A 25304-nucleotide genomic window follows, 5' to 3' on the forward strand; every position below is an offset into this window, starting at 1 on the left:
AGTTACCATTAACAAACGCACCTAAATATATAAAAGGACCAATTAGTAAAACTCTACAAAAACAATTGAATTTGGGAAAATGGAGCACGGATTTGGAAATCAGGATGTCAAAATTAGTCTAGAAGGGGTTCTGGCCAAAACCCAAAAAAAGTCAACCAAAAGTTAACGTTGACAGGTCAACGGTCAACGCTGACCGAGAAGTCAACGACTGACTCATCTGAGCCGAGCCAAGTCAAGCCACCGGAGCTCACTGGAAACTGGAATTTTTGGCCAAAAGTTTGGACAAATTTCAAGGCCTCGTAACTTCATTTTTTTTCTTAACCAAATTTGACCCATAATATATCAAAATGAAGATAGGAAAGTGTTGAACAAGATTATACCTATTTGAAAGCCCAATGGCTGCCGGAGATGGCCAGAAAATGGCCTGAAATGTGACTGGTCCGCGGGAAAACTAGGGAAACTTGCCAGAAACTGGGTAAACTTTAAAACGTTTATAACTTCTTCAATACTCAACAAAATTGAATGATTCAAAAATAAAAATCATACTTCTCGATGATGCAAAGAGAATGGTACATTTATAAATGGCTAACTCATCGTGTTTTGGCCAAAAAATGGCTCAAAAGTGGCATCCTCGCTGGAAAAATAGGGAAGCTTTCCCCGTGAGTTTCCTACGTCCAAACATCACCAAAACTTCTCAAAACTACTTCCAAACACACACCAAGACACAATCTACAAGTTTTGGACCAGTTTCGAAGCTTACCTTCACCGGAGAAGGTGAGAACTCATCGGAAAACTCGGTGAACAGTGGTGAACACTGTGCAGCGAGTTTTGAAGGGTTTGGAGGGTCCTCTTTCGATTTTATGTTCACAGCGGTGATGGTGGGGTTGTTGTTGTCGTTATTGTGTTGTTTTTTTGTGTGAAAAGCCCTCGGGGAAGGTTGTTCCAGAGAAGGCCGAGAGGAAGAGAAGTAGAGAGTGTAGAGAGAAGTGAGAGTTAGAGAGGGAGAGACAAATAACAGAAAAGAAAGGGGAAGGGGAGGTGTCACGGGACAAAGGGGGAAAAGCAAGGGGACCAAATTTCATTGTGGGTCCCAATGGCTCACAAATTAAGGCCATTAAAGACGAAACGTGAAAAATTATGGACAGATTGTAACATATCCTCAGTTTTGTACGATTTATTCCAAATAAATGAATATCGTACTTCTTCTCAAAAAAAAAAAAAGTCCAAAACATATAACGTCAGACAAGTATTAAGAAAATTCATTTGAAAAATAAATAGGCTGTGTAATTGCTAGAATTGAAACCATAATAATCGAAAAGTTCAAGCTTTCCCGCCTTAATGAGCTAGTGTAGTGTACAGGACTCGATTCATTTATGTTGTGGTTTGTTATAGTTGTTACACATTTGGATGGAACACACTTGATGCAGCAGAGCATAACTCTTTCAAAATCATTAAGATTGGAATAGTAATAGCTATGAAAATCAAATAATACATTCATTATTCTATGCATGTCATTTCTTGGATCTTGAGTGAATTAATCTCTTGTATTCTCTTCAATACTTGAACCATCTTAGGCCTCTTCTCTGGTGTCATGTCTGTACAGTCTAGCGCAATCTGTGTCAGCTTCAACATGTCATCGTGGTCATCCTTTGCCGCCAGTATCTCTACATCCAGAATATCAGTAGACCAATCATTGTTCACCACCATTCTAACCCAATCGGAAAGATCATCGAAGGTTTCATCATTTCCCGGAGAAACTTCACCCGGGATCCTGCCAGTAACAACCTCCAGTAGGATTATACCAAAGCAATAGACATCGGCTTTCTGAGACAACTTCTTCCCTTGAGCAAACTCTGGTGACTTGCTGATGGCTAAATCCTCGGAGGACTTTCGCGAGGGCAAGGAGTGGTAAGAATCCGAAATCTGTAAGCTTCAAATCGTAGATTTGGCTGTTTCTTCGTTGGATGACGAGTACATTAGACGAATTGAGGTTGGCATGAGGGACCTTTTGGGAAGGCAAGGATTGGTGAAGGAATGTGAGGCCCTGTGCTATGTCTTTGATTATCGACAGTCTTGTTGCCCAATCCAAAGGTACTCTTCCTACTCCTCTGTCCTCTAGCAATTATATATATATATATATAGACACCACACGTGCATGCATGAATCAAGTTAACATAACTCAGTTTCACAATTAAGTTATAATTATAAGCAACCAGATGATGCTTAATTAATTGTGATTTTCATGGGAAAGAATAAAATGTTAATAACTGACCATGTAAGAGTTGAAACAAAGTGCGGCCGCCAGAGACGAACTTAGAGATGACCAGCTTCTCCTCCTTGGAATAGTAAAAAGAGAGAATCTGTACAAGGTTTTCATGCCTCAGATTTCCTAGCAATTGCATCTGCTGGGTAAATTCCTTTTTGCTCAACTCATTCATGTTTTTAAGTCTCTTCACGATGACAACAAGACCTGATTCCAGTGCTACTTTGTATGTATAGCCAAGTTTCCCCTTGCCTAACACTTGTGCAGATGCCCTTAGTAAATCATCCAGGTCAAAAGCTGCTGGCATCTCCTTGTCAAAAAAATCTAACTCAACCCTCTTTTCAGGATCCCCCAACCTCTCCAAATCTGGCATTTTCTTTTCTACCCACCCTGACGAACCATCTCCTATTGCTCGGGACAAAAGACAAAAAAATTTAAATTAATGCAGAGCTACTAGTACTATATATACATACATACATACATATATATATATATTTATAGTTGTGAAAAAGCAGTTCATCAGTTCAGTTTCATGTGATAAATTCCATTTCATTAAGGTTTTCATCAACTAATGTGCATTCGATACCAATAATCGTTATATACACACACATACACTCACACACACATATAGGGTAGTATCACAGAACATTATAAGGTGTTGGTTAAGTGGTACATATATACCTGCCTGTTCCTCCTTTGCCGCTTCTTTTGTTTGCATCTTCCCGCGATAACATAAGAAAACAAATATGACGATAAATGGAACGAGCGCAGCCGCAGTGGCAATCAAAGCAACACTCCACATTTGGAGATTGTTCTTGTTCTTGGGTGGAATAATATTTGAGGAAGGAGATGGCGCAATGACGGCCGGAGATGGAGATGGAGGTGGAACTAGTGGACATGGTGTCTCCAAAGGAATTCCACAAAGATTTGAGTTATGAGAGTAGGAGCTTATTGGGAATTTTTGCAGCACACCCGTTTGAGGAATTGGACCCACGAGATGATTATAAGAAACATTGAATCCTCTCAGCGTGGGCTGGCCAAAAGGTGGAATTTTGCCATCCAAAAAGTTGTCTTGCAACTCAAGCACTCTGAGGTTAGGCAACTCAGTATACTCCAAGGGAATTGAACCCCAGAAGTAATTGTAAGACAGAAGCACATCTTCCAAGTAAACCAGATTTGAGAGATTTGGAAGAGGGCCGGAGAGAGTATTGTTTGAAAGGGTAAGTTTGCTCAACAAAGTTATGTTATGTAGAAATGCGGGTGGAAGGGAACCTGCCAGCTGGATTCCTTGGAGGGCAATGTGAACAACGTGCCCATTTGAACAAGCAATACCAGCCCATCTGGTGCTGTTGTTGATGCACGGCGGACCGCTCCAGTTCCCATGTAAATTGGAGTTCGAGCTTACGGAATCTCTCAGCTTCAACAGCGCGTCTCTTTCTTCTGGGTAGTATTCATCAACTTCTGAAGAAGATGTAACAAAATTCACAGGCTGATGTTAATGGATTCTCTCTGTATAAAATCAGCATCACAATAACAATTAGTGCGCTTTTAGTTTTACGCAGATTCATCACGACGACTAGGAGGACGATGAAGAAGATGGATCATGGGATTGATTAATGGCGATCGAGAAAGTAAGACATAATCATGTCAAGCAGGTTGTGTCTAGCCTGCTTGGACGTCATATCCTCGTTATTTTATTAATTTTTATGATTGTTTGACGAAGAGGGCAAGGCATGGGTTGCAAAGATATCCATTTTATAAACAACGCGACAGCTAATGTTAGACTAGTTTGTGAACCATTAGCCCCCATTTTCCCAAGTTTAATTGTAGGCAAAGACCCATATATGAGACACAGTATGCAATGAAAGGAATATTATATTAACATCTCGAGGAGCAAGGGAATGTCAAAGGCCGTGGGAAGTAATGCACTGCAGTTGCACCAACAATATATATATCCCATTTTCCCAAGTTTAATTGTAGGCAAGGATCCATATATGAGATTACAATATGCAATGAAACGTATATTATAAGGTATTTGTTGATTTACCTCTAAATTTGTATGCAAATGCCAAATTTTTTCTTGAACTTTCAGTTTAGCCGATTACCCTTTTAAACTTTTTTAATTAGCCAATTTACCTCTTGAACTTGAATTTTAGCCAATTACCTCCTTGAACTTTTATAAATAACCAATTCCCCCCCCTGGCGTTAGATTTTAAGAAAAATTCATTCAATTTTTCATCATTTTTGCCCTTATACAATTGTTATGTGTTGTTTCCATGATAAAGATGGATGGAAAATTGGATGAAAATTATTAAAATCTAATAATAGGGGGAAATTGGCTATTTACAAAAATTTAAGGGGATAATCAGCTAAAATTATAGTTCAAGGGGAAAATTGGTTAATTATAAAAATTCAAGAGAGTAATCAGCTAAAATTAAAGTTTGGAAAATAAATTATCAGCTCTATACAAGTTCAGAAGATAAATCGACAAATATATCGGTATATTATATTAACATCGTTAGTAGCAAGGGAATGTCAAAGGCCGTGGGAAGTGATGCAACGCAGTTGCACCAACAATATATTAACTTTACATGTTGTCAAGATTCTTATTCCAGCTCAGCTCCGTAATAGGTTACGCTGTCGGTGGGTCCCTGTCAATACTGTTATTGTGAGGGATTTTACAGTATATTCGGAACATAATCCAATAGACCACATATTATTATACAATTGAAGAGACACTTGAAAAATTTATACTGATATGTGATGTACTATCCCGTATTCTGAACATACGAAAAATTTATGTTGTTGTCATACCATGAACAGCTTCAACTCAGTTAAATTTACATGTAACTTCATAGTTCATGTCTTTCTTTTTGTCACACTTCATAGTTCATACTACATTATGGTCGGAATAAGAATATGTATTAACTTAATTATTCAGTTATTGTTACCAAGGAGGGAGAAGGTGGGTAACTTTTCACTTTTGCCGGTAAGCTCTTTGTTGTTATTTACTTGGTAAAAATGTTAAAGATACTATTTATTTAAATTATATTTTGTTAATTACATGATGTGCCATGGTTGAACTTTTTTATCAGTGATTTAATAATGGGAATTTTAACAAAAAGCTTCCAGTATTGTTCACTTTAACGAAAAATCATATTTTTACACTAAAAATTTAATCCTGGTACTATTCACTTTACCCTTTATTTTGTCTGTATCGTTAAAACTCAAAATTTTCAAACCATTTTCATTAGTTTCTCTTTTAATAACACCATCTATCAACTGCCACATCTGATCAAATTGATCTACAAAAAATATTTTAAATAGAGGGTTACTCTAACATCATCAATATTTATTTAAGCCCGTACCACTGCCAGGTCCAAATGGCCTTGCCGGGTTTTCTTAAATAGTCACATTAAAGTTAGGAGTCCAAAGGCCCACCCTAGCCTTCCAGGCCCAGTAACACAAAGTGTGATCCTAACCAACCCCAGGTATTTCAGCTTTTAGGTTTTTTGGTTCTTCAATTTTCTTTCAACTTTCCCTCTTCTATCCGACATCAGCAATATCAGTCAGTTTAATCTTTGCTGTTCAAAGGTATGTCTTCTTTCGGATAAAAGTTATTGCAGTATTTTGGCCTTTGTGATTCAAGCTTGAACATGTATTGCTACTAGGGGTTGCGACTGTAATAATTGGTATCGATTTTATTTATTTGTTTTTCAAGCGAAATTCCGAAGGCTTAACACTTCAGCGCTTCGGGGTGTTTTACAGGTTCATTATTTACTGATAGGAATGGTGATTTTGAGAACTGTCGGTGTCTAGGAGGGACAAGCTTATGCTTTAGTTTTCGGAAAGCATTAACTTGAAATCAGGAAAAGTTTAGTTTTGTTGTGTATAGGGTTTACGGCTTTTGCTATTGAAAGAAAGATTTTGTTTTTTTACAACGGCACACTCAACTCAATTGCTGTGATGTGGTGACTGGTTTTGTATTGTATGTTAATTCCGTTTTTTGTTATTGAAAAAATGAAAGATTATGTCTTGGTAAAGACTGGTTGGGATTGGAGGTGTCAGGTTTGATCTTTGGGATTATCTATAACACTAATATACCCTTTATTACCTTTACCCTTATAAGGCTACAATGAATGTCTCCTGGCTCCAACTTTAAAAATTTCTTGGTGTTTTTTATGGATTTTGTTTCCCTTAGATGGGTGTTACTGATTCTGAAATTTCTCTCTCTCTTGCAGTTAAACTTGTTCATTACAAGTCTTGCACAGAAAACTCAGAAATATGTCGAGTGGCCCTGGTCTTGAGTCACTCGTTGATCGTATGAAATCCTTCACTCTCCTTTATTATTTTTCAAATATCGATGCTTTTGATTCTTATGCATGAATATAGTTAATCCTTCTATCCTATAGCCCAAGTTTGTGCACCATTAATGCAGTATATATGCTGTGAGCAGTTCAAGTTTCTCTCTTTAACAACATTTCTATGTGCAGAAACAATTTCAGTTATCACAAATGATGGACGGAATATTGTGGTATATTACACACTAACACAAAAATGCACCTTCTGCGCCTTACCAAAATTCAAATGTACCTTTTACATCTTATTAATCGAATCGATTTTTTGTGAACAATTTTTTGTTTTTATTTCAGGGAGTCTTGAAAGGCTTTGACCAGTCTACTAATATCATTCTCGATGAATCTCATGAACGTGTTTTCTCTACAAAGGTTTGCATCTTCACTGTTACAAGCTTCCCCTTTCTAGCGTCATCTTTGTTTACTCTTTTTTGTAATTGGACAGAAGGAAAGGGATGTGGAATCTACTTTCTGGCAGGCGGAAGTATTTCTGATTTTTCCCAATTTTGAGCATTTGTTGTTTTCCTCATGACATTGAGGATCTTAAGTGTTGAATAATACTTCTGTGTTTCATCTCTACTGCTACATATCATGCTAATTCGGGTTTATATATGGTTTCCAAATCAGCACATACAAAGCATACATTCGTTTTATTGTCCCACTGGCACTGGGTTAACTTGTATTTCTTAATTGGTGGCACAACTTTTTTCCTACTTATCTGTCTTTCCCAGTCAGTTTTCGGGTTTGCTATGGAATCATCAACTTGACCCAAAAAAAATTCTTGTATTTCTGACTGACAGGAGGGTGTTCAGCAACTCGTGTTGGGGTTGTATATAATCAGAGGTGACAACATGTAAGTGTCAAAAACTTTTATTCTATTTATGATAGTTTCCAATGGGTTGAGGGAAGTAATTTGGAATGAGTTTCTACAAATATATGTATGTACTTCCCTTGTAAGTTATCAGTATCTTCCAATTGTTGCAGAAGCATTGTTGGGGAATTAGATGCAGATCTTGATTCTACCGTTGAGTGGTCGAAGATGAGAGCTTATCCCCTTAAGCCTGTCATCCACTGATTCAGCATGAAAATCAGAGCGGTTGTAGACTCGATGAATTGTGACCTACCAAATAAATGTTGTGGCATGTATACAAGGATGAGATTCTGTTTTGTTATGTCCATGCATAATAGGTTTCAAAAGTGTTTTCTAGTCGTATCATTTTCTGAAACTCCGATGTAATCAAGCAGAATTATTAGCAAAAATCTTACAATTTGCTACCTTTTTATGACTTGGTAGCCAAGTACATTATAAAAATAAGAGTTTTTATCACAAATGGTCCCTGAAATTGATCCTCACCGTCAAGATGGTCTCTGAAATTGAAAATTAATCAATGTGGTCCTTCTGTTATAATCCTGTTAAAAATTTCGTTAAGTGCTGATATAGAACATAAATGAGCCTCACAAGATTTAAGGGTATTTATCATAAATGGTTCCTAAAATTGACTCACATCATCAAGATGGCCCTTGAAATTGACTCACATCATAAAGATGGTTTCTAAAATTGAAAATCGATAGATGTAGTCCTTGAAAATAGGAGTCACAAATTAATATGATCATTCTGCCATAATTTTGTAAAATTTTTGTTTTGTAAATTCAATATAATCCTTCTGCCACAATTCTACACAATGAAATTTTTTTTTTCTTATACTAGGATATACTCCAAAGAGAGATCCCTTCCATAAATTCTCAAAGGCACAAGGCTTAATCAAATCTTAAGAGGGGTTTGGAACTAGTTTCCAATCAACAATATACGCACCTCAGTTATAACCTCATTATCTCAAGGCAGACCTTGCTGTTCTTTGAGTCAATAGACCACTAGGGAAGCGTTGTACAAGCTCTCCAAGATTAAGGTTGTGAGAATGTTGATCGTCTAAATGTTAACGTTGATATTTCAGAAGTCGTTGCCAATCAGTTATGTCGTCACCAAAGGTGATTTCAATCCAGGTGAATTGTGTCGAAGTGTGTAAAGGTGGATGTATTGAGATTTTTTTTAGAGAATAAACAGCGAAGGAGGTAGAAGAATGTGGATTAGGATCGAAAGTGATTATAGGACTAATTTTTGGTAAGCCTGGCAAACGGGTCGTGTCTATCGTGTTCGTGTCGTTTTCGTGTAACACCTGTTATCTTAACGGGTCGTGTCGTGTCACACCCATTATCTTAACGGGTCCTTAACAGGTCGTGTCACTTTACCCAACGAGTAAAGTGACCCGACCCGTTATGACCCGTTATGACCCGTTAAGAAAAAAATATATTTTTTTTAAATTTGCACATACCACACATTGCCACGTAAATATTACTTCAAAACATTAAAACATTTCTCATTCAAGTACTATATCTACACTCAAAAATAAAAGCCTAATAAAAAAATAATACATACACTACTAATCTATTACAAATATTAAATGTGCAAGGATAAAGAGTTTTTGTTTTTAAGATAAGATTTTGTGGTATTCACTTGTGTAAATATTTTAAATTGAAGATCGAATTCATTCATTGTATTCATATAGGGTCAAGGAGTGTAGTTATAAAAAATCATCAAAATCGGAGTTAAAATAACCGTTAAATCGTGATTTTTCATTTATAACCGTTGAAAAGCTTTGTCCCGTTACTTGATCTCTGAATGTTTTTTTTTTTGTGATTTTTTGCTGATATGATCTCCAAGCATATACAAACAATTTTGACGGTTTGGATCGTTGAAATTAGTTTTGGAGAATTCGTAAAACGATAGATTGACTAACACTTAGAGTTTATTTATACTTTAATTAAGTATAACATAAGATTTTGTGGTATCCACTTGTGTAAATATTTTAAATTGAAGATCGAATTCATTCATTGTATTCATATAGGGTCAAGGAGTGTAGTTATAAAAAATCATCAAAATCGGAGTTAAAATAACCGTTAAATCGTGATTTTTCGTTTATAACCGTTGAAAAGCTTTGTCCCGTTACTTGATCTCTAAATGTTTTTTTTTTGTGATTTTTTGCTGATGTGATCTCCAAGCATATACAAACAATTTTGACGGTTTGGATCGTTGAAATTAGTTTTGGAGAATTCGTAAAACGATAGATTGACTAAAATTTAGAGTTTATTTATACTTTTATTAAGTATAACATAAGATTTTGTGGTATTCACTTGTGTAAATATTTTAAATTGAAGATCGAATTCATTCATTGTATTCATATAGGGTCAAGGAGTGTAGTTATAAAAAATCATCAAAATCGGAGTTAAAATAACCGTTAAATCGTGATTTTTCGTTTATAACCGTTGAAAAGCTTTGTCCCGTTACTTGATCTCTAAATGTTTTTTTTTTGTGATTTTTTGCTGATGTGATCTCCAAGCATATACAAACAATTTTGACGGTTTGGATCGTTGAAATTAGTTTTGGAGAATTCGTAAAACGATAGATTGACTAACACTTAGAGTTTATTTATACTTTTATTAAGTATAACATAAGATTTTATGGTATTCACTTGTGTAAATATTTTAAATTGAAGATCGAATTCATTCATTGTATTCATATAGGGTCAAGGAGTGTAGTTATAAAAAAATCATCAAAATCGGAGTTAAAATAACCGTTAAATCGTGATTTTTCTTTTATAACCGTTGAAAAGCTTTGTCCCGTTACTTGATCTCTGAATGTTTTTTTTTTTGTGAGTTTTTGCTGATATGATCTCCAAGCATATACAAACAATTTTGACGGTTTGGATCGTTGAAATTAGTTTTGGAGAATTCGTAAAACGATAGATTGACTAACACTTAGAGTTTATTTATACTTTCATTAAGTATAACATAAGATTTTGTGGTATCCACTTGTGTAAATATTTTAAATTGAAGATCAAATTCATTCATTGTATTCATATAGGGTCAATGAGTGTAGTTATAAAAAATCATCAAAATCGGAGTTAAAATAACCGTTAAATAGTGAGATATGTCATGACAGTCATGTGTGTGATAAAAAGTTAATAACTTAAAAAAAAAAAAAAAATTTCTCACCACTTCTATTAATTTTCATTTTTCCCTCTCTTTTTTGTTACCTTTTCAACTTTTTCTTATCATTTTCACTTTTCCCTCCAACATCTTTCTCTAATTCCCTCACTTTTTTGTTTTATTTTCAACTTTTCTTAACATTTTTATTTTCCCTCCATTTTTTTTTTCAAAAAGGGCGGCAAGTTGGCAAATGGCAATGGCAAAAAATTGATTATTGAAATTTGAATGGAAACAAATCACATCTTACGCATCAAATTTCAATGGATGCAAAATCATGCAAATATGCAATGCATGATCATGCATATTAAATTATTAATTATTAATTATTATAGTTTTTATAAAATTTAATATATATATATATATATATAATTATTATAGATAGACTTAATATTTTGGGAGTATAATTATTATAGTATATATAATTATTATAAATTTTATAGTTAATTTAATATATATATATATATATTTTATTATAATTTTTAGGGGTATAAAATTGTAAAATTAATGTATATAATTATTACAGTATTTTTTTAGGGTTATAAAATTATAAAAATAATATTCTGCTTATCGTGTATCGTGTTACCCACGTGTATACCCGAACCAACCCGTTATCTTAACAGGTGCTTATCGGGTTACCCGATAAGACCCGATTTGTTATTGTGTCAACCCAAACACCTGTTAATTTCGTGTCGTGTCGTGTCGGGTTATCGGGTCGTGTCAGAAATTGCCATGCCTAATTTTTGGGTTCACAACTTCTAATTAACTACTAAATTATTAAACTTATTTTGTAATTTTTTTTAAATTTAATTAGACTTGTGTGATCCACTTGTGTCACATCAGCACATAACATAATTTTTGACAGAATTGTGATGGAATTACTAAATTGATTTGGGACACTTACTTGCAGGACTACATTGATTGATATTCAATTTCTTTCAGGGACCATTTTGATGTCGCATGTTAATTTTAGGGACCATTTTGATGTCACAGGTCAATTTCATGACCATTTGTGAGAAATAAGACTTATGGGACCCATTTATGTGCCATATCAGCACTTAACAGGATTTTTAACAGAATTGTAATAGAATAACCACATTGATTTGCGACACCTATTTTCAGATATTACATTAATTGATTTTCATTTTCAGGGACCATCTTGATGGTGATGGTCAATTTCAGGGATCATTTGTGATAAAAACCCTAAAAATAAATTTGGTTTGTGCAAACTCAGCCTATGCTGATGAAAAATTGTAGTCAATATAACAAGAATGCCGAATTCGATAGACCACCAAGAAAAGTATTCCAGTTTGATTGGGTATGGTTATATTAACTAATGAATCAATATTATATTATATATTTTACTCTATTCTTAGTACAATTTGGTCATTATTTTTGTAGAATTTTGATATTTTGTTATTATATTTTCAACATAGGATATTCGACTTCCTCTGGTGCAAAACGTGATCAAACGGAATAATTTTGGAGTGATTCAAATTGGAGGACGTTCTTGTGTCTCTTCGCTTGTTCGTTTCAAAATTTGGGATTTTTCTACCAAACGATTATTTTCTGGCGATTTATTAAAGAATCAGTGTGCGTTGCTCAAAAGTGACGTTTTTGGGCTTTGATGCATTTTTTGGAGTCCAAGATGACCTCAGATGGGTTCGTGACCTTCTGGAGAAGTGTTCAGAATAGTCCAAGCTTTAAATCCAATTATTTTGGGCTAGTTTTGGAGCTGTTATGGAACGTTGCTGTGCAGATTTTTGGGCGAATTTACCAAGTCAATTTAGGATTATGTTTCTTATTTTATTTCAATTTATTTGGTTCCCTAGTCTTATTCTAAGACATTTTTCTATGAGGGTTTTAATTGGGAGTAGTATAAATAAGGCTTTTTAGCCATTAGGGGAATGAATGCAACATTGAGAGAATTTAGCAAGTTTGGAGAATTTTAGACTTTTTACCTACAAGGTGTTTTCATTCTTTTTCTAGTTAATGATATTTTCTTTGATTTTTATTATAAGTATGCATAACTAATTCCTTTTGCTAGAGTTAGGCCATGAGCCTTAACATGAATATGTGATTTTATTAATTTGATTATGAATTGATGCATGCTAGCTTTGAATTATTAATCATTGTGATTAAAACTATCTATATATTTTAATGATTGATCACCATTAGGATTGTTAGACAAGTAATTTGATACAATTTATGTTGGAACATCACCCCTGAAATTGAGGATGGCTTCTTGTGATTAATAATTGTAAGTTCACTTAAGGCGAACATCACACTTTTAAGGGTTACATGGTTTTTTAAAAGGTTTTCACAAAGTTTAATGAGTCTTGCATGTTTATATTTGATTTGAACATCACAGACGGGTTGCATGTAGGATATATGTTTTCGCTTGAACATCATGAGAAAAATATGCATTAGGAAAACCTAACCTTCAAGGCATGTATGTGGAAATTCATAAGTAATTAGTATAATTGCATATGATTGTAACGGTGAGGGCTAAGCCCTAGTTTTTCTTTAAATTGATTTTAATTTAAAAACGTTTTTCTTCTTTGCTACTATTATTTCCAAACTTTTAGATTTCTTTTATTGTTAATTTAATCATTTTAAATTTAAAAATCTCAAATCTTTGATAAAAATTTGTTTTAATATTTAATTAAGAGTTGATTTATTTACGAATTAGTCAAACAATCTTTGGCGACAACAACCTTGTAACATCCCACATCACCCAAGGGAATGGATCTTGTAAGCCTTAGATGTTTATTCTCATCTCTATCTAGCACGAGGCCTTTTGAAAGCTCATTGGCTTAGGGTTCCGTAGGAACTCCGAAGTTAAGCGAGTACGGGGATAGAGCATTCCCAAGATGGGTGACCCACTGGGAAGTTATAGTCTAAGTTCCCAGAAACAAAACCGTAAGGGCGTGGTCGGGGCCCAAAGTGAACAATATCGTGCTACAGTGGAGTCGAGCTCAGGATGTGGTGGGGGCCTGAGGCGGGATGTGACAATTTGGTATTAGAACCAATCCATGACCGGAAGTGTGCCGACGAGGACGTCAGGCCCTAAGGGGGTGGATTGTAACATCTTATATCACCCAGGGGAATGGATCTTATAAACCTTATATGTATATTCTCATCTCTACCTAGCACGAGGCCTTCTAAGAACTCATTGGCTTCGGGTTCCGTAGGAACTCCGAAGTTAAGCGAGTACGAGGCCAGAGCATTCCCAAGATGGGTGACCCACTGGGAAGTTCTCGTGTGAATTCCTAGAAACAAAACTGTGAAGGCATGGTCAAGGCTCAAAGCGGACAATATCGTACTACGATGAAGTCAAGCCCAGGATGTGGTGGGGGCCCAGGGAGGGATGTGACAACCTTGCATGAGTGATTATACTACAATTACCCTGTATTCTTGTAAGTACGCAGGTACTAAAAATCCTATCATTAACATTGATAGGAAATTAATTTATGCACATCTTTTTTTCTTCTACACATTTTTGTTTATTTAGTAAACAAGATTGCGCGAGAAGAAAAAAGATGTGCGGATATTAGTTCCTTTTAAACATTTGTAAACACCAAAAAGTAGGACAAAAACCTCAAAGCTGAAGGAACATAAAGTTTAACCTTACATCAATTGAACTTGAAATTTTGATAAAAGTTAGAATTTATAAATTGACATACACCAATTTTCTTGTTTGGATTCATAAACATATAAATTTAAAATTTAGAATTTCCACGTGGAAAAAAACTTAGAATTTGGGACCCTCAATTCCCAAGTTTAAATTCCACGTAAATATGTATCATTTCTAAATTTTTATGAGTGAGAGTTTAAAAATATCAAAGTACGTATTCAAATTCCATTATTCTTTTAGGTTGGCCAAACAAGAAAATTCACAAATTCTAGACAATAAAATTTTATCATTTCAATTTCAATCGTTTTAAAATTCCTTAATAATCTTAAATTTTCTAATCCAAACAATGTGTTATACTTTGAATTGGTAACTAGAATGTCAAGATACTGCACATCAACTCGTACTTTGCTAAGTTTGGATCATTCAATTGTCTATCATAATGTATCCAAACCGGTATTGAGGATAGAGAAGGAAAAAACTAATACATTGAATTGAATAAACCAAACAAACTAGATTAAGAAGGGTTATGTAGAAGGAAAAAAAAAGTGTGTTTAATTAGTATTTCCAAAAAAAAAAAAAAATGTTCCATTTATTGGCAACTAACTTTTGATAAGTTTGTTAATCCAAAAAAAAAAAAAAAATTAATAGATTTCTCAAATTTCCTTATTTAGATTTATAAACATAGAAATTTAAAATTTATGCGTGAAAATAATCTTGGAATTTGACACCTTCAATTCTCAAGTTTAAATTCGATGTAAATAATCGTCATTTCCAAATTTTCATGAGTAAGAGCTTATAAAAATAAAAAAAATAAAAAATACAAAACAACTAAATAATGAGTTGCCACTACCACCACACACCGCCACTGCATACCGTTTTCACAGTTGCCACCACCAACCACCATCAAGGATTTAAGTTTTGGTTTTGATAGACATTATAGCCAATCCAAATTTAGAGAAATGTTGATAAATATCTTGATCTTGATATCGATGAAGATATCGTTTAAAATATTAAATCATGAAAGCGTGCTAAAATTACGTTTCAAATTTCTACAATTTTCTCAACTACCAAGTTGAGAAAATTGTCTTTATTGCCTCTCAATTTCAAATTACACCTATCTTCACACAGTAAATTTTCTCCCTCTTAATTATCTTTTCTGATCTGATAGTTTGTTTCTTCACAATTCATAAGAAGATGTTCATGGAATATTCACACTTTAAATTGTTCTTTTTTTTTCTTCATTTACTGGGTTTCTACACTCATTTTTCAATTATTTGAAGTGTCTTTGATGGTTTTTAACTGGTGTGGTTCGTCACTCTACATGTTCAATTTACGCAGGCACTCCTCAACTCCTAGCGTTAAGAGTGATGCAAACCTCTTTATTGCACCAAAATCGTTAAACAATAAAGAGGTGACCCAAATATATATCGGGTTTTCATGATTCAATACACACACACACACACACACACACACACACACCACACATATGTGTTCATGAAACTAACAAGTATATTCTCGTATGCATATTACGTATGCACATATCACTTGGAGGAAGGACAGCTTTGGGAACAAGAACACGTGGATATTTTACTCGGCAGGAGATATATTCGAAAATGGGGCATCTTTCGCCCAATCAGGTACAGGTGGAGCGAAGCCACACTATTACAGGGAACAAACTTTCCGAGTTGTTGATGCCAAATCCGTCCGGTCATTGCCAAATCCGTCCAGATCATGCGAATTAGGTGTCAGCTGGCTGGCTCATTGTGGGGATCACCGAACCAATGACACTCGAATTGATGTATGGCGTAATGAAATAGCCCTTGTAGTATTAATTTCTTGCTTGTTTTGACTGATGGAGTAATAAATTTTTGGATCACTTGAAGTCTTTGTTACAGCAATTTAGTTACATATATTGAAAAAGAAATAGGAGTGTGTACACAATGAAAATTACAAATAAAAAAAAAATATGAATAACTCTGATCCCTGCACTTCATCCCCACTTGTTCATGTCGACCGTCTAGTTAAGCAGATCTGGAAGCCATTCACTAAACGAGCTGAGGGAAAGAATGACATCCGGTCTTCTTTTAGTTGGGTCCATCTGCAGATTGCAAATCCATACGGTTTAAATAAGTTGGGATTATAAGAACTATAAAGATTTTCAGAAGAATATATTATTTAGTGCATGGAGGTTTTTACTGTTTTTGGTGATTGTATGATATTTCTTTAATATTAACTCAAGTTCTTGTAAATTATATGAGGATTACCTATATGTTGTAACAAAGTAATGGAGAAAAAGGGTAATTTGAAGGCGAGCCAACTCAGCCCCCGGACAGAATCTGGCTCCTCCTCCAAAGGGTGCAAAAAACGGGCTAGTTCTCCAATTTCTTTTCTCCTGCACAAAAAATTGTGACTTACACGTACTACTATATATTTAACTAAAAAAGAAAAAGAAATGTAATGTAATATTAATTCATATGAGAGAGAACATTACATATAGAAAGAATATTCTATCTGGATACTAATTAACCTGATTTTCAAGATCCATCCATCTCCATGGGTTGAAAGTAAGGGATTCTCTGTACACATTTTCATCCAAATGAACCGCTGAAAGGAAGGGAACAACAAAGCATCCTTTGGGGATAACATAGTCTACCAACAAAAACATTCACGACAACACGGTTAAAATACACCAATCGAATTACGTACGTTACGTACGTAGCTTTATGAATTCTTAAAGAAAAATATATACCTTGGTACACAACGTCTTCTTTTGCCTCCCTCATTAACCAAATTGCAATTCCTCCGAGTCGAAGTGTTTCATCAATGACCTGTACATATATTAGTGATTACCGAGGAATGCTAGCTGGTACACAAACATCATACTATCATGATTAGTATATTGGAAGACACTACAAGAAAGGGGGCAACTTCCGTTGTGCAAATGTGGTTGGTACTTGAATAGCTATTACATAAGACCAAACCCAACCTTGGGCTAAAAGCCAAATTTTAACATTTATTCACCCCACACCCCCCCCCTCCCCCAAAAAAAAAAAAAAAAATCAACCCAACCCAACCTAAATGTTTGGGCTAAAAGCCAAAAGCCAAACTCCGTCCAAAAATTAGCCCAGGATTCGATATGGGCCCCACCGAATTGACTGAAAGCGGGTAGTAGTGCACCAAAACCCCCCCCCCACCCACCCACCCACCCACTCACTTGCCAGACGCGCACGACACGTGAGCATTCATACCGATTAGGCCCCATCCACGTGGGCATGTTGGCCACGTTCCCCAAGCGAGCCAACGACTCTTTTGATCCGACGGATGGAATCAACAGGCCATTGGTAGCCTAGATTCAAACTTCTTTTTTTTTCTTTTATATTTATATATTTGTTGAATCCAACGGCTGAGATCGAATATAATCAAATCTAACGGTAAAAAAAAAAAAAAAAATCTAACGGCCCAAATTTAAATCAAATAGGCTAAAACAATTAAAAAAAATTATTTAACTCAAAATTCACCCAAAAACTTTATAATTACATATGTATTTGTTCAAATATTCACACAAAACTCACTTTTCTCATACAATTCTTCCAATTTTTCTTTCTACATTTCTTCCCATTTCTAAATTTTTCAAGATGGCAAGAGAGCATATTAGAGGTCGTAATTGGACCTGTGAGGAAGATGTTGCTTTATACTTGGCATGGGTTTCTATTAGCGAAGATGGTGCAGTTGGCATGAATCAAAATAAAAAGGTTTTATAGGATAAAATCATTGAAAAGTTCCATGAAAAGTGAAAAGGCGACAGGGGGGGAGGTGGTGGTGTTTACGATCGATGGAAGGTTATCAACAAAGCATTGGCAATTTACAAGACAAGAGTAACACCAAAAAATCAACCTTTGAAGTTGCATCATGCTTGGGACGTCCTCAAGGATTGTCCGAGGTGGGCAACCGATGCGGACCAACAATGGGAAAGATTATTTCAACGTGAAACCGCACCGACAAATGATGGAGATGAAGGTGTCAATGAAGGTGTCGATGAAATGACCCTAACTTTTTCTATTACAAGGCCCCTAGGAAGAGATAAGAAAAAGGAAGCAAAGAGAAAAAGGAAGTCCCAAGAGCCGATGAGTGCACACATTGCTACCGGATTTGCAAGATTGACCGAAAGTCATAGCTCTAGGCAAGAAGAAGCGGTCTAAATGTGTTTGCAAATGAAGGAAGAAGGGGATAAGGAGCAAGAGAGGTTCAAAATTAATTTCATGATGGAGGACCTTAACAAATACATTCCAGAGAGGAAGAAGTTCTTACATGGTAAGCAAAAGGAAATTTTGTAAAAGTATGCCACAAGGACGTTGATATCGTTGTTTGATCTAAAAGTATCGAAGAATGCATGCCAAATATAAGTGTCATAAGACACCACAGCCTCAAGCACAATGGTTGGCTTGTTATGACGGCCTTTGAATTGGCCAGCCCAAGCAGTAAGATAATTCTTCCACTCTCAATGCATACAATCAAGACTTCCTGTCATGCCAGGGAAGCCTTTTTTGTCTGCCTTGTGTAGAAGCCTCTTCAAATCTTCAAGATTTGGCTTGCGGAGGTATATGGCTCTATATATGACTTCAATTGCCTTACAGAAGCGCTTCAGGTTCTCAATAGCAGTAGTCTCGACAAGTTGACAATACTCGTCAGTTAAGTCTGCAGAGCACCCATTAGCTAGCATCTGAAATGCAGATGTGAGCTTCTGATGAGGTGATAGACTTTGTCGGCCTACGACATCTATCTTCCTTGTAAAGTAGTGGTCATGATTGACAACTACGTTCAAGATGCTTTCAAAAAGCTCTATTCTCATCCAAAACCACCTTCGAAAATCATGAGCAGGATATCTTGGACGCTTGATGAAATAATCTTTCATCATTCGGTCATGACACTCTTCTATCACGCTGCACAAATGAACGCCCCATAACAGAGCCACGATAGCTAGATTCGGCATGGTGCTTATATTGCATAAGCAAGTTTGCAAATTCGGCTTCTGCGTTGATCATTTCTGCATCTGCATTGTCAAGGCTTGCTTGGTATTGTGTCATCTGCATTGCCAGGCTACACTTTCTTCTATCACCCATTGATGAGATATTGAGGATTTTTAGAAAACAAAAACACTTTGAAAGTTGAAAGATTGGTGAATATGTTGTGTGATGGTTTGATATTCAACATGTGTTTATATAGAGGACGATTGAAGGTTTCAGTTTCATGTGTGTAGGTTTGTGTTTCATGTGTTTCATGTGTTTTGTATGTACGTATTTTGATATGTGTTTCGTGTGTGTCATGTGTTCTGTGTGTGCTTCATCTCTATCATGTGTTTTGTATGTCCTTCACATGTGTTTTGTGTGTCATTCACATGTGTTCTGTGTATCTTGTGTGTTTCATGTATTTTGTGTTTATACATCTCTATCATGATTTTCATATTCTTCCATAGTGTTTCATGTATCCATTAATGATTTTTCAATATTTATCGGAATTTAAATATTTTTAGATTAAAATCTTCATAAAATTAATTTACGATAGTCTACATAATTTTTTTTTATAAGTTAATTTTAAAAAAATTAGCCTAAGTTCATTCTTTAATAATCTGGGACTCACACTTTTAGACGTTTTATCACGCTTTCTGTATTAACTACTTAATTACACGCTTCGTTAAGTGACTATTACCTCTGTTTCTGTAGTGAAAAAACAATTACATTTGATAAGTTAATAGAAAAGCTCATATGTGTCTCAGATTCTTGGCCCCAAGTTCATTTTCAGATTGGTACGTACGTTTAAATTGGAGTTTCTTTCCTTTAAAATTTAGGGAAGATAAAAACTTGATATGAGATCACGGCATGCGTCATAATTAGGGTATTTGGTGATAAAATTGAAAGAGAATTGATACATACACATTGAGTAAAAGACATTGCTTTGTAATCCTGCCATGTAAGAGTTTCTTCTCCAACAGGTTTGCTTCGGAAACTGTCTTGTTCATCCTGTCATGAATCAATTTTAAATGAATAACTTGCTTCTACATCCAAGGGATCTTAATTATAAAGAGAGAAATGATAGAGTTGACCATGTACATGTTAAATTGATAATATTTGATATGCCATGAGTATATTTATGATCTGTGATCAATGCCTGATCTTGCTTACACGTTTCTATCCATGTGAGAGTCTATTTTTCCAAACATGCCCACTCATGAATGATCCCACACGAAAAATCAATTTTCACATATAAAATTAATCAGTTTATTATGTCAGAGCTAAAACTACTTTTTAAGAGCCCGGGCATCATCATTCCTTAGACCCAACACAACTTTTTTGAAGGCCTAATTATTCAATAACACTATGCTAGAGTTAGCGCAAATTTTGGAAACCCAACTTTAGAAAGCAAGTTTAAGACCAGTAAGCCAGGACGTGCCACAAGAACATGATTTGATACCAGGATAAACTTTTTAGCCTTTGTATGGTCCACATCAACATAACTATTCTTTGTCCCTAACTTACCCACATATTGCTTGATGTGCAGTTTCATTATAAAAGGTTTCAATGATACTAGAAGTAAACCTCCCACATATATGTTGTGTATTATTTTGCTATATTTCTAATGTGAGATTCTATTATCTAACATGTAAATACGTACACACGTAATGAGTTAATTTACTCTCCATAAACTATATTGCCAATTAATTTTAAGACGAAACTTCAATTACTTTGTAATATTAAGAAAAAAAAGTTTACAATATGTTACCAATTTTACCATTAATTAGCAGCAAAGCGTAACACAATAAGACGAGGAACCTAGCTAGCAATATGGAAAAGTTAGGTTCGTACCACTAATTGTTTCATTGCTCTGGGACACTGAGTAAGGAAATAGACTGCAAATAGCATTGTTTTAGCAGTTGTTTCATTCCCAGCAAAGAGAAGGTTGATAATGAAGTCTGCTACAGCTTCATCCCGTAAGCTTTCTTCCTCCAATAGTCTTCCAAGGACGCCATTGCCAACTTCACCTTGTTCTCTGTGATTTTGCGTTATCCTATTTATCTTGGTTATGATGTTTTCCCTTGCCTGCCAAAACATTAATCACACATTGGCTCACAGTTGATTACTACAAAAGTGAAAATTATTCAAACTTGGGATCTCTTTCAACAGTGGCAAGAGAAAGTACAGTTAGACAAAGAGTCAGCTGTTTATATAATATTGTTACAAGAAGATACTTGCATACCGTTGCAAATAACATATTTCAAGATCATTCCTATAAAAATCATTTGTATCACATAGATCATTTAGTCATTTAAATATACTAAATAAATGGACGGTTCATCATAAATTTGGACACGTACACCCATTTCAATGACTAAACAATATCCGATTCGAAATGATATTTTTGTAGGGATGATCTTTAAATGAAGATTAAAAAATTAAACGGTTCCTATTATGAATTTGTACGGTGAAGATACATTATTCACAAAGAGTAGATATGTGCATTCCCCATGGGGTGAACCTATTTGTCCATTCACCCACCACCACCACCCCCCCCCCCCCCCCCCAAAAACAAAAAAAAAAAACCCCACTTGTAATAACGTACTTCCAATGTACAACTATCATAATCAATTGGAATCGTTCATTTTTTTATCATCATCTAAGTATCATTTATGTAAAAAATCCTTCTATATGGTGACCATTTTGTCGTCTATATGTGTTGAACAAATTGACAATTTTGATTAAAAAAAAAAAGTTCCTCATGATGAAATGTCTATTGTACAATGCATATGTATGGTTAAATGATCCCTATATTGAATGATTTTTTACAGTAATGATCTTTAGAAGATGATTACGAGAATAATTTTTGTACGGTAAAAGTATGTTAAGCATGGACGTGAAGATTTCACCCATGGGTTGGATACAAGAAAATTAAGGTTAATTAGTAATCTTTTAGTGTGACAATTGATGATCGTGATGAAATAATAATAAAGCAAATTATATGTGTTTTGATAAGATACAATTTCAGCCTTTGGACGATGAAATATCTTAAAGTTTAAATATATGTTAATATTTGTGAAATAGTGATGCCATAGAAACTATTTGCTTGAATCCTATTTTATAGACAAAATTATGTGACATATAATGTATTGAATTCATAGTTTAAATCATTAAAGAGTATCTAATTATCAATTGCCACATCATATAATTTACAAAATGTGGTCTAAAAATATTGTCCCTCTAGCATTTTTCTTTGTGAAATGTGTACCTTCATGGCAGTGTGGTATGCAAAACCAGGCAAGTTGATTGGAAAAGAGAGACAACCATCAACGAAGTCGGAGAACAGTTGAGCCATCTCATTAATCTCTGAATCGCTCGACACTCCCAAAAGTTGATTAACCATTAGATTTATAGCCACCTGCCAAAAGAACGAAACAATAATAAAATTGGTGAATGAATTAATTAAAGTTATTGAAGAGAAAGTTAACAAAAATAAAAGAAAGGAAAAGAGAGGAGACAAAATGTAACGAACTTACCTTTCTGCAAACATCCTGGAGAAGTATCGATTGATTGGTTTGAAAAGTGCTCAAAGTTTGAGTCATAATCATTTGAATGTCGTCCAAGAAATTAAACTTTGATTTAAGTTTGTGGTCTAGGCGCATCATGTTGGAGGCGATTCCGTGGAGCTTTCGTTGTGGCTCTCCGTGCACCGTGATGACACCATTTTTGCCAACCAAATCTTTAAAAGATTTTGGATAACTAGACTGGAACAGTTTCCCTTCATTCTGCATTACAAAGCGGTTGAAGGTTGGATCTGCTGATATCACAGACCATCTTCCAAACAGACTGCATGAGAATATCTTCCCGAACTTCTGGACTTGTTGTTCGACAAACTGAGGGGGGTGGGAACTCGCGACCGCATTGTACCAATTGAAGCTGTCGCCAACGATTGGCCAACCTCTTCTTCCTGGTGGCAATTGGCCAACCTTGAGCTTTCTTTTTCTGATCCTTACCACCAAAAACGTTGCAACAAAAGAAATGAACAATACTGTGGAGATCAAATGCAGGCAGGTCGCAGCTGGGAAAAGGTTTCCCATTTCCTATCTTTCGGAACCTGCCAGAAAAATGTATCGGTTGACGTTAACTTAATTGACTCTATATATATATATATATGTGTGTGTGTGTGTATGTATACACACACGACAACCACTAATACAACACGATCGATTATAATTAAAAAAATAACACAGCATGTACCTTTATAAATATACATATAATTCCATAATTAATTACCTAAGCAGGAATCATTGACCAAACTAATCAACACAGTAAAGCCACGTCGAGTTACACAGGTAATAAGTTATTCTTCGTAGTGCAGACTGATATATGTGTACAAGTTTGAATTAATGTAATATCGTATAGAGCAGGCCATCAATTATCTGAATTCTCAAGGAAGAATCACTAACCCATATTTTGTTTATTTCTAGCTGCACGTCTATTGATAATAGACTCCATTTGTGTATGCCTTTATTTTAATGAAATATCTAATCCTTTCTTCTTTTTTATCTGAATCTAATTGATTGATATGATAAGTGTAAAACTCGTAATTGAAATGCATATAAGTCATATTTACACTACATTAAAAAAAAAAAAGTAAATTAATTAATAGAAGATTAGGTGATCAAACAAACAACCAAACGAATAAATTATATAACATAAAATCCTCAAGGTGCAAAATTTAAAAATTAAAAGGTGAACTTATAAAAAAAACAAAAAACCTTGAAAAATGTAAATTGTAGTTAGTCCTCGAGTTAAATACGTAGACATCTTCATACTTCGGAATGGGCTATGTGTGTATTTCAAGTTACAAACTAACTTTAGCTTGTTCTACTGCAAAAGCAGGCATGAAACCAGGCGACTCGTCTTCAAGGTGAAGAGATTCTCACGACGTCTATATATGAGAAATCTTAAAGCAAGTTTGATTTTGCGTTGTATATGTTTATATTGTATCCGAAAACACAATAAATAATGGGAATTGTTATTAGCACTTCCAAAATCTCATTTGACATTCCAAATTTTCTATAATTAGAAAGAAAAATACGTTTTTAAGGAGTGTAGAATGAGATTTTTGGAGTGTTAATAATAATTCCCTAAATAATAAGGAAAACTAATGAAAATGGCTTGAAAATTTTGAGTTTTAAAGATAAGGACAAAATAAAGGGTATAGTGAATAGTACATGATTAACTTTTTAATGTAAAAATATGATTTTTCATTAAATGAATAGTACCGAAATTTTTTTGTTAAAATTCCTTAAATAATACATATATAATATTGTTGCCACCTTTAAGTATTCAACACATTTGAGGGGATCCAAGCACATATGATATGCCCCAAGTTCTAAAGCTCGAGAATGAGTTTGTTTGGCAGCTATAGCCTATAGACTATTAGACAACAGGTTATTTATGCAAAATATCAGCTTTGAGCAACGAACCGAAATGAATGCATGAATATTGTGGCTTTTGTGTAGGACAAATTTGTCAATTCATATGACCAGATCGAAATCACTGTGGTGTGCATATACAATGGAGAGACATTAGGCCAATTAAAATGTCTTAATTAACACAAAACCAAAGAAAATAGAAAGACAGTGGAACCCTAGTTTTCAGGCATACTTTCCTCGAATTAAGGTCCTAAATTAGTGCCGTGATATATTAAAAGGAATGGTCCTTACATCGCAATTATTGGAGAAATTTTTTTGTTGTGATCGGAATACAAGTGCTACACCATGTATTTTTATATAAGTAGTGAGAAATTTTATTTTTTAAGTTATTAACTTTTTAACACACATATTCCACAATTTGTATAGTGACATGTGATGTACCACTCCGAGTTCTGGTCATACTAAAAAATCTCTCACATTATAGGCCAAGAATCTGATGTTCCCTTTTTTGTGTCTCCCGTTGTGTCTCCCATTATGTCTTTTTGCTAATATCTTGAC

The 25304-nt window shown here is 34.8% G+C and overlaps 2 protein-coding genes and 1 pseudogene across 2 annotated transcripts; 1 reads left to right on the forward strand and 2 right to left on the reverse strand.

Annotated features, from left to right (window-relative positions):
- Positions 1–966: 966 nt before the first annotated feature.
- Positions 967–3831, reverse strand: LOC125478837 (annotated as a pseudogene).
- A 1912-nt stretch (positions 3832–5743) lies between these two features.
- On the forward strand, positions 5744–7945 carry LOC125478946 (sm-like protein LSM8). Its single transcript, XM_048587862.1, has 6 exons — positions 5744–5857; positions 6505–6584; positions 6757–6797; positions 6916–6990; positions 7419–7471; positions 7603–7945. Exons 2-6 carry the CDS (start codon positions 6548–6550, stop codon positions 7691–7693), a joined length of 297 nt encoding a protein of 98 aa, XP_048443819.1. The 5' UTR covers positions 5744–5857; positions 6505–6547; the 3' UTR covers positions 7694–7945.
- A 7820-nt stretch (positions 7946–15765) lies between these two features.
- Positions 15766–23409, reverse strand: LOC125479041 (abietadienol/abietadienal oxidase). Its single transcript, XM_048588060.1, has 8 exons — positions 22842–23409; positions 22574–22723; positions 21157–21390; positions 20227–20313; positions 17046–17124; positions 16824–16945; positions 16561–16688; positions 15766–16394 (listed from the first exon to the last, which is right to left on the reverse strand). The coding sequence occupies exons 1-8, from the start codon at positions 23400–23402 to the stop codon at positions 16301–16303; spliced, it is 1455 nt and encodes a 484-aa protein (XP_048444017.1). The 5' UTR covers positions 23403–23409; the 3' UTR covers positions 15766–16300.
- Between the last annotated feature and the right edge of the window lie 1895 nt (positions 23410–25304).

This window comes from the organism of the source record quoted next, unplaced genomic scaffold (genome assembly GCF_019419815.1).
Source record: "Pyrus x bretschneideri cultivar Hongxiangsu unplaced genomic scaffold, Pyrus_bretschneideri_v1 Contig27, whole genome shotgun sequence".
NCBI lineage: Eukaryota > Viridiplantae > Streptophyta > Magnoliopsida > Rosales > Rosaceae > Pyrus > Pyrus x bretschneideri.

Bases quoted from the DNA above. Each gene is read 5' to 3' on its own strand.
- LOC125478946 (XM_048587862.1), top strand. From the start codon at position 6,548: ATGTCGAGTGGCCCTGGTCTTGAGTCACTCGTTGATC. The intron at 6,798-6,915 runs GTATATTACACA...TTTTTATTTCAG, and splicing joins ATGATGGACGGAATATTGTG to GGAGTCTTGAAAGGCTTTGA. The intron at 7,472-7,602 runs GTAAGTGTCAAA...CAATTGTTGCAG, and splicing joins ATAATCAGAGGTGACAACAT to AAGCATTGTTGGGGAATTAG.
- LOC125479041 (XM_048588060.1), bottom strand. From the start codon at position 23,402: ATGGGAAACCTTTTCCCAGCTGCGACCTGCCTGCATTTGATCTCCACA. The intron at 22,724-22,841 runs GTAAGTTCGTTA...TTCTTTTGGCAG, and splicing joins TCCAGGATGTTTGCAGAAAG to GTGGCTATAAATCTAATGGT. The intron at 16,395-16,560 runs GTAATCCTCATA...TGCAATCTGCAG, and splicing joins TACTTTGTTACAACATATAG to ATGGACCCAACTAAAAGAAG.